Source organism: Mus caroli, chromosome 1 (genome assembly GCF_900094665.2).
Source record: "Mus caroli chromosome 1, CAROLI_EIJ_v1.1, whole genome shotgun sequence".
Classification (NCBI taxonomy): domain Eukaryota; kingdom Metazoa; phylum Chordata; class Mammalia; order Rodentia; family Muridae; genus Mus; species Mus caroli.
In genome coordinates, this window is record NC_034570.1 from 175,062,378 (window position 1) to 175,078,275 (window position 15,898).

Genomic DNA, 15,898 nt, shown 5'->3' on the forward strand with positions numbered 1-15,898 from the left:
AAGAGCACCTGACTGCTCTTCTGAAGGTCCGGAGTTCAAATCCCAGCAACCACATGGTGGCTCACAACCATCCGTAACAAGATCTGGACACTCTTCTGGTGTGTCTGAGGACAGCTACAGTGTACTTACATATAATGAATAAATCTTTAAAAAAAAAGAAGTATTTATTTTTTATCTTATGTGTATGGATGTTTTGCCCACATCTGTGTTTGTGGACCACATGTGAGCACTGGGCATGGAGGCAGAAGAAGGCGCCAGAACTCCTGGAACTGGAGTTACAGATGCTCGAGAGCCACCGAGTGGGAACTGGGAACTGAACCCGGGTCCTCTGCAAGAGCAGCTGGAACCCTTATCTGCTGAGCATCTTTCCACTCACTTGTTTCTTCTTTTAAAAAACTTGTTTTATTTTTACATGTATGTATGTATTATGTATGTGTGTATTGTATGTGCATTTGCGTGTGCATATGCGTGTGTGTGTGTGTGTGTGTGCGTGTGTGGTGTGTGTGTGCGTGCGTGTGTGATGGTGCTTGAGAATACCAGAAGATGATGTCAGATCCCCCTGGAGCTAATGTTATGTTACAGGCAGAGGTGAGTGGCATCTGCACGCAGAAGAAAAGCAGATCATAGTATTTGTATTTTAAGGTTCTGGATAGGCAGGAATTAAACTGGCATCCCTCCTTCCCTCTCCCTCCCCCCCACCTCTTTTCCACTTTTCTATGAAATAAGCCTTGTAAAATACTCCTCAGTTCTCACTGGCCTTTATCCAAGGTGCCCAAGAATGCCAGTTTGTTTTCTGCTATTGTGATAAACACCATGACAAAAAAACAACTTGGGGAGAAAAGGGTTTATCTCATCTTACAGATTATAATCCACCACTGAGAGGAAGCCAAGGCAGGAACTTGGAGTGGAGGCAAAAGCTGCAGCAGAAACCATGGAGAAAGAATGTTTCCCGGTCTGCTTCCTCTGGCTTCCCCAGGTAAGTAACTTACATAGCCCGGTCCCACCTGCCTAGGCATGGTACTGCCCACAGTGGACTGGGCCCTACACCGATTAGCAACCAAGAAAATGCCCCACAGACACACCCACAAGCCAGTCCATCCGAGGCAATGTCTCAATTGCGATTCCTTCTTCCTGGATATGACAAGCTGACAACCAAGCTTGGCCACCACGGAGGATACCCGTCACACCCTGCTTCCTGTTAGGGTCATCCATGTACATCTGTTTTCAGGGATGGGATCTCCGCAGAGCGTGGTTGTCCTTCCCTCTGTGACCACTGTAGCACCTACAGGGTAATCAGCCACCCACAGATGTTAGCTGAGTCAAAAGCAGTCCTTGAACATCCTTGTTTCTACTCACTGTCCTCAGAGCTGTCCCTCAGCAAACCCGGGGGGGGGGGGTGAGGGGAGGCTTCTGCATCTCTCTTTTACCTTTGGTGTTTTGGATTAAAATGTCCCTGATAGTCTCCCCTATTTGAATACTTACTTCCCAGCAGGTCATGCTGTTTGAGGGAGGTGATAGGATAATTAGGAGTGGAGCCTAGCTGGAAGACGTATGTCACTGAGGGTGGGTTTTAAGGATTTATAGCCTCACCCTGCTTCTAGTGCACTCTCTGCTTCACATTTGTGGCGGAAGATGTGATCTCTCAGCAAAATGTACTTCTTAAGTTGCTTCTGGTTACGGTATTTTATCACAGCAACAGAAGAGTAAAGAATACAGTCAATTGTCCTCCTGTCCTCCGTGTCCTCTTCCTTGTGTTCACCTATCCTCCACCTGTCCTCCTCATGTCCTCCCCTATCCTCCCTGTGTCCTCCCCGTGCCCTCCTGTCCTCCTCCTGTCTTCCTCCTGCCCTCCCCGTGTCCTCCTTGTGTCTTCCTTGTGTCCTCCTCCTGTCCTTCTCGTGTCCTCCTCCTGTCCTCCTCCTGTCTTCCTCCTGTCCTCTCTGTGTCTTCCCCGGGTCCTCCTCCTGTCCTCCTCATGTCTTCCCCATGTCCTCCTCCTGTCCTCCCCCGGTCCTCCCTGTGTCCTCCCCCATCCTCCTCCTGTCCTCCCTGTGTCCTCCTCCTGTCCTCCCCCCATCCTCCCTGTGTCCTCCCCCGTCCTCCTTCTGTCTTCCCCCTGTCCTCCCTGTGTCCCTCCCCGTGTCCTCCTGTCCTCCCTGTCCTCCTCATGCCCTCCCCTTTCCACCTGTGCTTCTCTCTGGGGTAGCTCCCTTCCTGGTCTATTCTCAACACCTACACATTCCTGGGATTGGCCTGAGATCTCAGCCTCCCCCCCCCCACACACACACACAATTTTATAGATCAATAAAATTAGCTCTGTCCCTAGCTAGAGAGATGGATCAGTGATTAAAAGCACTTTCTTACCTTATGGAGGACCTGGGTTCAGTTCCCAGGACCCAGACAACCAGCTGAAACTTCTGTTCCCAAAGCTCTGACACCTTCTTCTGACCTCGCCAGTGCTGCATACATGTGAACTCAAACACATAAAATTAAAGAGAGACAGGGAGAAAAGAGGGCCCAGAGAGGTGGCATGTATTTATTGCCTCTGTTCATAAAGCTGACTGGTAACAGAACTGACTCAGACCCCAGAGCTCCCTACTCTAGGTCCGTAGCTTTGTGACTCACACTGCTTCAAATCCTGCAGCTCGGACCCTTTGTCCTTGGGCTGCCATTGAGGACTGGCGAAGGCCTGCTGTTAACCATTCCTGTACTAACTACCACCATTGGTGCTGTAACTCCTGGAGGCAGACACTGGAGAATTGTTAAGGTAGTCCCTGCCACCAGCCTGCCGTTATGTGAATCTTTCTTGTGGTTGCCGTTTGCCTCTCAATCCCAAACTTGTTCACATGGGGACATCTAAGAGCTACCCATTTCCCACAGTACACTTTCTTGACACTGCGCACTTAGTGGCATTCTCTGACACAGCCCCTCTCCCCCGCCACTCCACTTAAACCACTGCAGCAGAACTGCAAGCAGGGAAGAGCTCAGAGCCTGAGCCTGTTGTCGCTCCTGTGAACGGTATCTGAAGTCCCTCCAAACAGCCATGAATGAAGCTTTTCAACCCCGCTTGGAAGGAAGTCAGAGAACTTCACGTCTGAGGCTCAGCCAACGCGGAAATGAGATTCAATGAATGCCACAGAGAGATATATGAATGCCTCGGGACAGAACAAAAGCCAGCGGAACCAGCCAAGCGCAGCCACTTCCACTAACCGCATTTACCCGAAGACGAACGTCAGTGCTTCTCAAACCATGGCATTGTACTTTCCCACGAAGTGTCGAATCCTCTGTATTCATCGCTAAAGCTACAGACCTAGATTTAAATTTTATTTTAGTTTGGTACAGTTGCTGGATTTTAGGGAAAAATCTTATCAGATCTGGATTGTATCAGAACATGGACTGAGGGATGTTCTGAGGAAGCATTGCAGGCTTTCAAAAAGGAAGGTGTATTTATCTTTATCCTATGTGTATGAATGTTTTATCTTCATGTACGTATGCATACCACATACCTGTCTGTTCTCCAAAGAGCTCAGCACAGGGTGCAGGATCCCCTCCAACTGGATTTGTAGATGGTTGTGAGCCACAACAGGAGGCTGGAGAAACCTGAGTCCTCTGCATCCTGATTGCTAAGCCATCTCTCCAGCCTAACATCCTTTTAAAAGATGGCCCCTGAAAAGACTTCTATGCCAGGCAACTGCCTTTCCTACAGTTTGTGATTATAGAATTATAGGTCCCTGATACTTGAAATGGCCTTACAGTAAATCAAATCCAACACGTATCTTATAGGTGAGCCAATGTAATATCAAAATCATCTTATTTTGTAAAAGTTGGTCCAGTTTAGATGCAGGAATTAAAAGTAAGAACCAGGGCAGTTACCATTTGTGTCGTGGTTGGGCCTAAGTGTTCAACAGACCTGACAGAAGCCAAAGCTCCGTGCCCCATCTATTAGTCTCAAAATTATTCCTGTAATATTCTCTAATAAAAACTGGATTGCACATCACTTTCCTTTAGGACATAGTGCCTACAGGCTTTAGTATAAACACTGAAATAAATAATATCCGTTTTGCCTTTTTTTTTTTTTTAAAGTTTTTTTATATGTGAGTATGCTGTCTTCAGATACACCAGAAGAGGGCATCAGATCACACTATAGATGGTTGTGAGCCACTATGTGGTTGCTGGAAATTGAACTCAGAACCTCTGGGAGGGCAGCCACTAAGTCATCTCTTCAGCCCATCTTTTTTGCTTTTACACATCTTAGAAAGTAAGCTAAATGGGCTTCAAGAGCTTCATCAGAGACAGAGCAATTCTTTTTCATTTACAAAATTAGGATAACACATTCTTTTGAAGTCAGCCATGGTACAGTACACACATATAATCCCAGTGCTTGGACATTGAGGGAAATTGAAAGTTTGAGGCTAACCTGGACTACATGGCTAGACCTTATCTCAAACAATCAAAGAAACAAGACTCCTTGAAGATATTTATGACAGTCTAACTGGGCAAGATATGGAAATGTACTTTCAAATCCAAGTGAAAGACTCAGGTTGGTCTTTATGTATATATACTTCACTACATATGTATCAAGGACTCAACTGGGTGCCAGATCCCATGCTAGAGACCAGGTATTTAAGGGGTTAAACGGATCCCCAGTCCTCTAGAAGTCTATAGGGATGGTGCTTTCCTTAAACAAAACCCAAAGGAAAAGTATAGGGTCAGCCTCCCCAGCTCTGTTCTGCAGTGCTGTTTTGTTCTTCTTTCCCGCCTATCATTCTCTCAGTTTTAGGTAGTTGAGTAAGTAATTGCTTCACTTGGCCTGTATTAGTCACTAGCTTTTTAGTTCCGTGGGAATGTGTCCCTTTCTGTTCTGAAGCTCTGTGCCTAGAGTGTGGCTGGCACGGAAAACACTAACAAATACTTGTTGGGCGGTTAGATGAACAAACGGATGAAAAGGCAAACGGACGATTACAGAGCACCATTCAATACTGCGCTGGTGCTGTTACTACATCGGGCTTTCACAGAACCGTGGCAACTTATAGATAGGAGTATTTATTTAATACGAGCCCTTAAGGAGCTGCTTTGTTACTTGAGACACTTGTAGCCCAGGATAGTGGCTTCAACAGCCAGAAATCCACCTGCCTCAGACTGAGGTAGGAAGGATTACAGGCATAGGCGCCGCAGACTCTTTTGGGAGTTGGGGTATAGGTGCTGAGGATAGCCTTCCCCATTCAAAAAAATAATAAAAATTTAAAAAAAAATTACGAAGTTCTCAGGCACCTGCCCACACTCAGCTTAAACCGCCTGATCTGCGAACGATCTAGGTCGTGTCCGTAGAAGCACACCAACAAGATTGTTTGGGTGACTCAATAGCCCCCGCAAAGTTCAATTAGATCACCTTTGGAGGAAGGCCAGAATGACGGGACAAGCTCGCTCAAGGAAGAACGCGGCCAGGCTCCACGTCTAACTCTCCCCCACAAGACCGCGAGTCACGTGTCAGAGGCTGCGCCCTCCCTCGGCTCCCGCTCGGCCCGCGCACGCGCAGCTTCGGGGCGGCCTGCGCATGCGTAGCACCCTCCCCTCGCGAGGAGTGCTGACAGCTTCCGGTCTGGCGTCCCCGCCCCCCCGAGTGGCTGAAGCTTTCGGGGCTCCGTGCTGTCAGCCGTCCGGTGGAGTGGCCCGGGCGTGGCTAGGGACCACGAGCCCCGCGAGGCGGGGTCCCTGCAGCCATGGCCTGCTCCATCGTCCAGTTCTGCTCCTTCCAGGACCTACAGTCCGCGCGCGACTTCCTATTCCCTCAGCTGCGGGAGGAGACCCCCGGCGCCCTGAGGAAGGACCCGAGTAAGTGTCCCGGCGACCGGGACGCGGCTGCAAGCCTCCCTTCCCTTGGCGTCCCGTCTCTCTCAGCCTTCTGCGTCTCCCGTCCTGTCGCCTGTCTGTCACCGCTCCCCACCCCCTCCTTCCCAGTTCCAGCTTCACGTCTTCTCCCTATGCACACCACCTGCTCAGAGATAGCATCCTCCGTCCCAGTCCCTGCCTAATGTCAGCCCTCCACCCAGTGCTTGTTCCAACTCCCATCCTTCTCCATTTCTGGCACTGTATGTAGCCTTTGCTCTGCCCCTTCCAGAGGTGCTTAGCATCCCCACCCTCTTCCATCTCTTTTCTGTCCTTCAGATTTACGGAATAAATGGCCGATTGGCAAGTGAAGGGCTTTTAAGGTGGTGAGTAAACTGCCAAGTAAGAAAAGTAACCTCTTAGGAAGTGAGGAGAATCCAGGGTAGGAACTAAAATTACAGCCACATGGTCGAGAAAAGTTAATTGGCGTCTATTGAGGTGAGAACAGCGCCTGTTATTACCATCAAACAACGTTAACAAGCTCTACTTCATGAGTATAAATCCCAAAGCTGCTTACTAAATGCTGCGTATCACCTGAGGGTTTATTATATGCTCCTTTGTTTCTCCTTCTGAAAGAAGGTATCTTACTCTGCTTTCTTTATTTTTAATATGAAAACTATTTTGCTCTGTACACCCAGTAGTTAAAAAAAACAAAAAACAAACAAAAAAACCCCCCAAAACCCTCTCCTTTTCAATATTTAGAAGTTATCACAGGGCATTAGGAAGATTCTGCTTCCTAGTAGGGTCTGTCTGAAAAATAATGTTTGAAAATATCAAATTAGGGAGGAATTAGGAATGAATAGTTTGTACCAGTCATTGCTGCTCCTTACCACTTAAGTTTGGTAGTTTCTGTCTGGTAGCACTGATTCACTGGTAATGTCACATGTGAGTGAGGGTGCTCTAACATGATAGATGACTTGACAGGCGCATGTGTTGAGAGAGAAAGAAGGCCATATCTGAAATGCTCGTGGAGATGTCCAACACTTGGTATGGCATCTGGAGTCAAGGTGTTAATTAGTTAATTAAGTGTGAAGTGTGGTTTCAGTCTATAGAATGCTAACTATTGTGTTGTGGACTCGCTACTGAAGAAAGAACCTTAGGAAGAGACTAAAGTTGGGGAGTCTTGTAAAGGTTCTTGGGAAGATGGGAGAGAGGGACACCAGGTGACAGAAAATGTTTCAGAAGCTGAAGGAGAGAATCTGATCCTGGTGAGGGGTGGTCAGCAGTTTGGGAAATGTGGCAGAGGTCAGATAGGACTAAGAAAGTGCCCAGTGGTTTGGGGACGATGACAGCCACTGGGACCCTAGTGCCATTTCAGTGGCACAGTGGCCAGAAGTGTGGGTGTAGGGCGTTGGGGGAATTGGAAAGCGGAAAGTGAGGAAGGTTGTGTAGGACAACAGACGTGGGGTGAGAAACGGGATGTAGAGAAGAAGGGCGCTCTTAGCTTCTTCTAATTAGATTTCAACAATAGTCCTGGTAAGCTTCAAGGTGTGTGTGTGTGTATTCTCACATTCTCCTTATAATCCATAGTGGGGTTTTTGTTTTTGGTTTTTTTTTTTTAATTATACTTAAGCTTAAACATCAATCATTCTGGGCCAGTGAGAAGGCTCAGCAGGTAATAGCTTACTTCTAACCCTGACTACCTGGGTTTAATCCGAAGTACCCACATGATGGAAGGAGGGTACTGACTCCTGCTAGCTCCCCTCATCCCTACACATATACTGTGACACAGACGTGTGTTGTGCTACACACACACACATACACACACCCTAAATGTTTTTAAAAACTAAAATCCCTGCGTGGGTTCTAAGACCTTTCCTTTGCTGCCTCCCTGCCCATTGGTTTTGAGACGGAGCCTGGGACTTAGTATGAGCCCAGGCTGTCCTCGATCCTCCTCTCTTGTCCAGCCTCCTGAAGGCTGGAGTGCAGGTTCAACCACGCTTACCTGTGCTTGAGTCCTCTGCACTTGCTGTTGACTGTGCCTGGGACGTTCTTTGCAGATTTCTGCGTGCCAGTCACATCTTTGAGTGTCAGCTTAAATGTCAGCCCCTCACAGCAGCCTTTTCTGACCACCCACTAACCCCCTGCTCCAGCTTCTTCTTCTCAAACATAGCATCGTGTTTTGTCACTATCTGTGCTGTCCATGTGGTGCCTCGGGACTTAGTATGACTTTTGAGGCCTTCAAATATGGCCATGCAGCTGAGAAACCACAGTTTTAATTCAACTTAAAGCCAGATGTGGATTATGGCTGTAATAGTTTTCTTGGTACAGGGATAGATGGTAAAAATCAGAACTATATAGATTAAGGGCATAAAGTGAACTTGTCTTTGACCAACCATACAGGACTTGTCTAAGGACATGCAGTGAAGCCAGCTGGGAATGCAATCACCTTGCACATAAGTGAACTTGGACTCTGTCTATAGGCTATTAGACTTTTAAATTGGAGTCTTCGGTTTGTACATATCGGCATTATTATGGCTGAAATCCACTCATTTGGAAAATAAACAACTAGCAACCCCCTCTCAGAAATTATATCTAACTTGCATTAAATGCAGCATTAGTTTACAGATAAAAGTTGACAGCATAACTTGCTCTACAGATCGATAGCTTACTAGGCTTTCTTAGAATGACTCTGGCCATGGAGCCATCTTTACAAAGCGTCCAGATCTGCATCACGAAAGCGTCGCCTTAAACTGTTGTTACAGTGAAAATTGTATAAAGTGAAAGTGAAGCTGGGAGCTCCAGGTGTGTTCCAGAGGCAGAGAGCACATGCAGCAAGGCCCTGGGTTCAAGTCTCAGTACCAACTGAAAGCAAAGTCAAGGTAGCAGAGCCAGTAAGTAGGACCTGATAGACAGCTGATGTCCGGTGGCTTTTCTGTTCTTTGCTGTTTTAAGTGGTTATTTACTGGGAAGCAACATTCCTGCAGGCATTTTAAATTTAAATTTTCTATCAGGTACAGTATTAATTTGTTTACATAATTCATGTCAAGAGGATATGTAAAACAAAAGATCTAGTTACTTGTGAATTGTGGAGGCTTATCACTTGACTTAATACTTTAATAACTTTCAGTGTGTATACCAGCTATAGAAAGCAGCTGCTACCTGGACACCAAAACCTACAGACTATAACTCAAATGGATTTTTGTTATTTTGCATCATGAATTATAAGACTATAGTTTGTAGCTTTAAAAAATATCTTGAACTCGGACACTGAGAGATGGCTAAAGGTTAAGAGCACTTATTGCTCTTCCAGATGTCCCAGGTGTGAGTCCCAGTATCCACACGATGGCTCACAACCACCTATACAACTCCAGATCCAGGGGATCCAACACCCTCTTCTGGCCGTTGGGGACATAGGCACACAAGTGGTATGCATTCATACAAGCAGACAAACCATAAAATATAAATAAAAATATAAGTAAATAATGAATGAAATATCTTGAACTCTGGTTTCCCAGGTGTACTGACTGATTTTATGTCAGCTTGACACAAGCTACAGTCATCATAGAGGAAGGAGCTCCCACAAGATCCAGCTGTAAGGCATTTTCTGAATTAGGGATCAATGTGGGAGGCCCAGCCCATTGTGGGTGGTGCCATCTCTGGGCTGATGGTCCTGGGTTCTATAAGAAAGCAGATTGAGCAAGCCATGGTGAGTAAACCAGCAAGCCACACACCTTCATGGCCTCTGCATCAGCACCTGCCTCTAGGTTCCTTCCCTGTTTGAGTTCTCGTTCTGGCTTCCTTCAAAAATGGACTATGATGTGAACGTGTAAGCCAGATAAACCTTTTCCTCCCCAGCTTGCTTTTGGTCCTAGTGCTTCATTGCAGCAATAGAGACCATAACTAAGACCCCAGTGTCCGCAATTAACAGTGACTGTTCACAGTAGTTAGAAAGCAGACACCTATTCCAGACAGGAGATCTGGCTTCCCTACTGTGTAGTCCTCAGGGGTGAGTGTGAGCCCAGTCACACAGTGGTACAGTTTCCAGTGAGGCTGCTCTCGCACCTAGTGTCTGAAGTGGAAAAATAGTAAGTAAACGTGTACACACAGTGTATAGGCAAAAGAAAAAGCAAATAATGCAGGTACGCAGAGACAAATGTGTCAGAATATTTGACATACAAGCAGACAAACCATAAAATATAAATAAAAATATACTAGCATGATCTGAGTACTGCAGTGTGGCTCTTAGTTTAGCTAATAGTTGTTTCCTGTTGGCTCGCTTTTAGAAAAGAGAAGGAAGCATCCGGTAACTGCCGGAGCCACCAGAACTAATGACAAGGTGACTTTTTACTATAACCTTTAATGGGTTTACTTTGCATCATAGGATATAACAAAGCATATTGAATATCAGTTTTTTATACACAGTAAATATTATTTTATGTCTGTAGAGAGAAGGAGGCCGGCCATTAGTAAAAATGCCAACAGCTACCAAATGTTCTTAAAAGAGGAAGAAGTTACAGAGAAGTTCTTATTAAAAGGAAATGGACACTTGCGTGTTCTTTAGCCTCTTCATTTGGTTAATAATATATTGAACACCTCCTGTGAATTAAGCCCGACGGGAGGGCGAGCAGGCAAGCCTGCTGAGTATTCGGGCTACCACTGAGTCACTCTGCAAGTTCTCTTTACATTAAAACAACAACAAGATAGTATCTTGTTAAATTGTCCAGGTGGGACTTGAACTCATTCTGTAGGCCAGGCAGGCCTTGTACTGCTGATGCCACAGGCTTGACTCACCAGACTTGGGAGTTGGAGACCAGCCTGGGGAATGTATTAATTGCCTAGGTGACAGAACAGTCAAAGAGAAAGAGTGACAGAGAGACATAAGAAACAGACTGAATCCAAATGGCTAAAACAAAGTTTTGAAACAGCAAAAAGACTCAGTAGTTCAGGATTTCAAAACATACTACAAGGCTACAGTAACCAAAACAGTGTGGTGTTGTCAGTCAGAGAGACAATATTAAAAGTCCTAGGTGCCTGCCATCCCTACATTCCTTTAGCAGAAAGGAAGTCAGAAGTGTCTTTTCATCACAGATCATTTCCCTCTGTACACCTCACATATAAATTCCCCAAAAGAGAGAATATTGTCAGCTTAAGAAAATAGATGTAATGGACCCCACTACAAAAGTGTTGTGCTCATAAAAAGAGAAAGAGCTATAAGAGTATGTTCTGGCGGGAGTGGGGGGGAGGGGGGCTCAGTGGGCCCATGCCAAGGCAGCCCTTTCCCCTGAGGGACCAGACCCACACTGGTATGGTATAGAATAGAATTTATTTAGGGCATGGGGAAGGGAGTTAAGAGGGTAGCAGAGGTGGAGAAAGGCAGAGAGGAGAGAAGTAGGGGCCGGCCATGGCCATGTGGAGAAGGGGAGGGGAAGGAACAGGAACAAGGGGTCAAGAGGTAAAAGAGGGGCAAGAGCATAAGAGAAGGGGCCAAGCAGCCCCTTTTATAGGGCCAGGCCTCCCTGGCTATTGCCAGGTAACTATGGGGAGGAGCATTCCTGGCTGCTGCCAGGACCTGTAGGGGTGGAGTTTAGAGGGATACCAAGTGTAAGCCTATCCAAACCTGCTGTGAAAGCTGGCTACTCATGCCCCACCCTGCAGGTTATAAAGCCTCAGGACTCTGCTACACCGTGTGGTAGCTTCTAGCCACATGCAGTTACATTTAACTTGAAATCGATCAGAATCAAGCAATTCAGTTCCTGAGTCACGCTGGAAAGCGCTTAGTCTCCAGCTGGAGCCCCTGGCTGATGAGTAGTGCAGATGCACAACACTGCCTTCTGCCTTCGCTGTAAAAGCTGCGTGGAGAGTGCTGCCTTAGTGAGAATCTGCCCAGCCCCCTGTGCTCAGCAGCCATTCAGCACACACGCAGAAGCTGCCTGGGAATTCCCTTGTTAAGTTACATGTTACCTGATTTTATATAACACACATCTGTTCCCTCCTTTGGCCTACTTAGCCATGGTGGTGTTTTTCTAAACCTCTGTAAAGCTCTATGACACTTTCTGACTGCCCAGTACTCGAACCAAGACCCCACCAGATTTCCCATCAATGAATATTAAGGTTGCTTTTCGTATTCTTGCTGTGCGAATAATGCTCCAAGCAGCCTTGCTCATCTTGGTCACATTTGCCAAATCATTCTTAAATCGGTGTTCAGATTCACTCTGGTGACGGTAAACAGAGCACCTATGAATACACATACTAGTTAGAGATTGTCATTACTGTGTGTGTGCATGGACACACATCCTGTGGTGTGTGTAGGTCAGGAGACAACTGTGGAGTTGATGTTTCCTTCCATCTCTATGAGAGTTCTGGGAATTAAATTTTCATTGGATTTTTAAGCTTTTTTTTTTTTTTTTTTTTTTTTTTTATATTTGAGGTTGAACCCAGGGCCTTAACTTGCTTAGACAACTGTTCTACCTACTGAGCAACAATCCCAGCCCATTATAATTTTAAAATTTAAGATACATATGTTTTACTGATACATAGTGAAGCATGAATTCATTACAGCACAGTATTTCAGTCCATGTATGAATGTGTCATGATCAGATTGGGATGATCAGCATGCAGATTATCTCAGTGGTCACAATTTCTTCCAGTTGGAAACAGTTAACATCCTCTCTGCTTGCAACTTTGAAATATACAGCTAGCAATGTCACCTGTTGTTACTGTACTGTGCCATAGAACACCAGTCACTCCTTCTGTCTATTCACACCTCCTCTGTATAACCCATCGCCACCGTGCCAGCCATCTCTCAGCCCCTGCCCCTGTCCCTGTTCTCACACCTTTACCAACTCTGCCAGCCACTCTACTAACCTCTCTGTTTTTATGAAGTAAATGTTGCTGTCATTTATTTGTTTTGAGATAGGGACTGGTTGTTTGGCCCAAGCTGGCCTAGAGCTTACTATGTAGCCCAGGTTGCCTTTAAATTCAACAAGATCTGTCTCAGCCTCCCACAAGCTGAGATTATAGACACAAACCACTATGGCTACTTAAACTTTCACCTTCCATATGTGAGTGAAAATACACAGTATTTGTATTTCTGGACTTGACTTAATTCATTTGACATTATGTCCTTTCTTTTTGATCCGCGTTGCTGCAAATGAGAGCTCATTTTTAATGGTCAAATAGTATTCCATTATGCACATGTATTCTGCATTTTCTTCACTGATCCATCCATAGATCTCCAGGCTTAATTCTATATCTTGGCTGTTTTGACCAGGACAACAATCAACACAGGAGTGCATCTCTTCAACCTGTCGATTTTCTTGGTTCTGTATCCAGTCGTGTAATACAGACTTCTACCAGTTTTGTTTCTAGAGTTATAAAGAATTCTGTGCTGTTTTCTCTGGTAGCTGTACTAACTTGTAGTGACTTAATGTATATTGGCAACACGGGTGTTTCTCCATATCTTTGCAGGTCTTCCATTCTTGCTGCTGCAGTTTTCCATACACTTCTGGGCATTTTGTCTGTGTCGTTTGCCCAGTTTTAATTGGATCAAAGTTGTTATTTTCCTATTGAGTTGCTTGAGTTCTGTACTATTCTAGGTCAGCACCGTTCTGTCATTTCCTGGCTATTATCCCTTGGATTGGTTTTTAGTTTTGTTGTTATTTTTTTATCCTACCCCCTAATATCTACCTATAGCCATGCTATGTTTTATAGTAGCTTCATAGTTTCAGCTCTTACACACATGCCTGATTTTTTGTTTGTTTGTTTGTTTGTTTGTATAGAATAGAGTTTATTTAGGGCATGGAAAGGGGCATTGGGAAGGGAGGAGAGGCAGAGGAAGAGAGGGGACAGAGAAGGACAGAGAGGGAGAGAAAGAAGAGAAAAGGAGAGGTCTGCCAGGAGGGGGGAGCGGAAGGGGAGAGAGGGAGAAGGGTGAGGGAGAGAAGAGAGTCAGAGAAAGAGAAGGGGTAGAGAGCGCCTAATTTATTTTTTATTTGATTTTTATATATGGCTGTTGTATAGGGCTGTTTTACAAAAGCTCATAATTGACTATGCTTATATTTTGAACATATTAATATTAGATTGCCATTTGTCTTTAGCTTTCTTAATAGGAAAGAGTTTGAGATTTTTTTTTTTATTTTATTTTTCTGTTCTTTGAGAACATCTTTGTATTCAATCTATTTTAATCACACTCACCTTCCAACCTTTGAGCTTCCCCCAGATCTCCCCATTTCCCTCCTCCAACTGTTCTATTTTTTTTTTCTTTATAACCCACTGAGTCCACTTAGAGCTGCCCATATGCACATGGGTTAGGGCCACCCACTGCACCATGGGAAACTGTAGGAGCTGTGCTCTGAAGGAAACTCACTCTTCCTTCCTCAGCAGCCACCATCTGCCTGTCGCTCTCTCTAGGGTGAGGCCCTGTGCCTCTATCTCACCTGTGCTGGAATGCTGATTGGCTTGATCTCACGAAGGCCTTGTGTAGGCAGCTACAGTTGCTGCTTGCTTTTATTTTGAACTTTCCTCTGTTTCATTGACATATTTATTGATTGTTATCTATTTTAATGCCATAGATTGTCTCTGCCAAGTTACTCATCTCTCAAGAATGTGACAGGAATGGTCTTACACGTTTTTCTCCCAATTGAGCTTTAAATTTTAATACTTTTTAAAAGCCAAATCTAGCTGAGCAGTGGTGGCGCACACCTTTAATTTCAGCACTTGGGAGGCAGAGGCAGGCCTCCGAGTTTGAGGCCAGCCTGGTCTACAGAGAGAGTTCCAGGACAGCCAGGGCTACATAGAGAAACCCTGTCTCAAAAACAAAAAAAAACCTAAAAACCAAAACAAAACAAAAAAACAACAACCAAAAAAGCCAAATCCATATTGTGATTTTGATGAAATTCTATTCATTTGGAGAGGGTTGGCATTTCCTATGACTAGATAATGTCCTTTCATGTTAAACTTATTGAGTGTAACAGGCAGAGAATATCTATATTAAAGACACATAGTGTGAGATATAATATATGACTTACATGTAAAATGACTATTACAATCAACTTAGCACATTTGTCACCTCATATCCTGTCTTTGGAAGACGAGGAGGGCAGAACACTTTTTTTCTTTACCTTTAGCAATTTCAGGTGGACAGTATAGTACATACCTAAGCTATCTGTTGTTTTGATTTTAGAAATGCTAACTATGAAGCAAAACACAAGAATAAACAGGCATCTTTATATCTCTCTTTACTGTGCATCTGAACTGTTACAGGTGCTCAAGTGATATTGTTTTCTTTATGTGCACTTGAAAGAAATCCCCCATAACTACAAGATTCGGTTAATATTCCAAGGATTCATTTTTAACTATAAAAAATGATTTCCACAAGGAAAGTAGTTGAGTATTAGAAAAGGTTAAGGAAGGAAGATATAGAACCGGAGTCTCTAGACTACGCAGAGATTAGTTTCAGTCATTTTTACCCCCTTGTCACATTTCACACTGGCGAGTGTTCCTCAGTCTTGGTCGGCGGGGCTCCCTCTTCTGTGCCATGCATGTGCCTCTGCACATAAGAATTTTATAGACCACCAGAAAACTCTTAGGACTGATAAATACTGAGCAAAGGGAGCAAGGCACAACATTATTGTTTTAAAAATAGCTTTCCTTTATACAAACATACTGAGAAAAGTTAAGAAACAGCCCTATTCACCATAGTCTCAAAACCAAACCAACAAGGTTGTTAACCTGTGACGTGAACGACCTCTATGGGGAACCTGAAAGTACTGAAGAGAGAAGCTAAGGAAGACACTGGTAAGTGAAAAGCCCTCCATGCTCGTGGATTGTTAAAGTGACCATCTTAACAAAGAACTTGCAGCTTCATTGTAGCCCTGATCACAACTCCAGCACCATTCTTTGCAGAAATAGAAAACTCAAATCATAATTCACATGAAAGCACAAAGCACCCTGGCTAGCTGAAGCATCCCTAAATAAAAGAATAAGAATGGAGGAGCCGAGGAGCCACCATACTGGATTCAAAGTTACCACAGGATATAACAATGGAGGAGTCACCATACTGGATTCAAAG

At 44.8% G+C, this 15,898-nt stretch overlaps 1 protein-coding gene and 1 long non-coding RNA gene across 3 annotated transcripts in view; one reads left to right on the forward strand and one right to left on the reverse strand.

The window, feature by feature from the left end:
* Positions 1–829: 829 nt before the first annotated feature.
* Positions 830–5,498, reverse strand: LOC115030365. The gene is made up of 3 exons (XR_003835943.1): positions 5,390–5,498; positions 2,365–3,310; positions 830–1,282 (listed from the first exon to the last, which is right to left on the reverse strand). It is a non-coding gene; the product is annotated as an uncharacterized LOC115030365 (long non-coding RNA).
* A 112-nt stretch (positions 5,499–5,610) lies between these two features.
* Rab3gap2 (RAB3 GTPase activating non-catalytic protein subunit 2) overlaps positions 5,611–15,898 on the forward strand; it is a 78,182-nt gene continuing 67,894 nt past the window's right edge. For both annotated transcript variants that reach the window (XM_021171092.2, XM_021171095.2), the window contains exon 1: positions 5,611–5,832. In XM_021171092.2, coding sequence (XP_021026751.1) covers positions 5,721–5,832 — 112 coding nt within the window. In that variant the 5' untranslated portion in view covers positions 5,611–5,720. The remainder of the gene's footprint in view (positions 5,833–15,898) is intronic.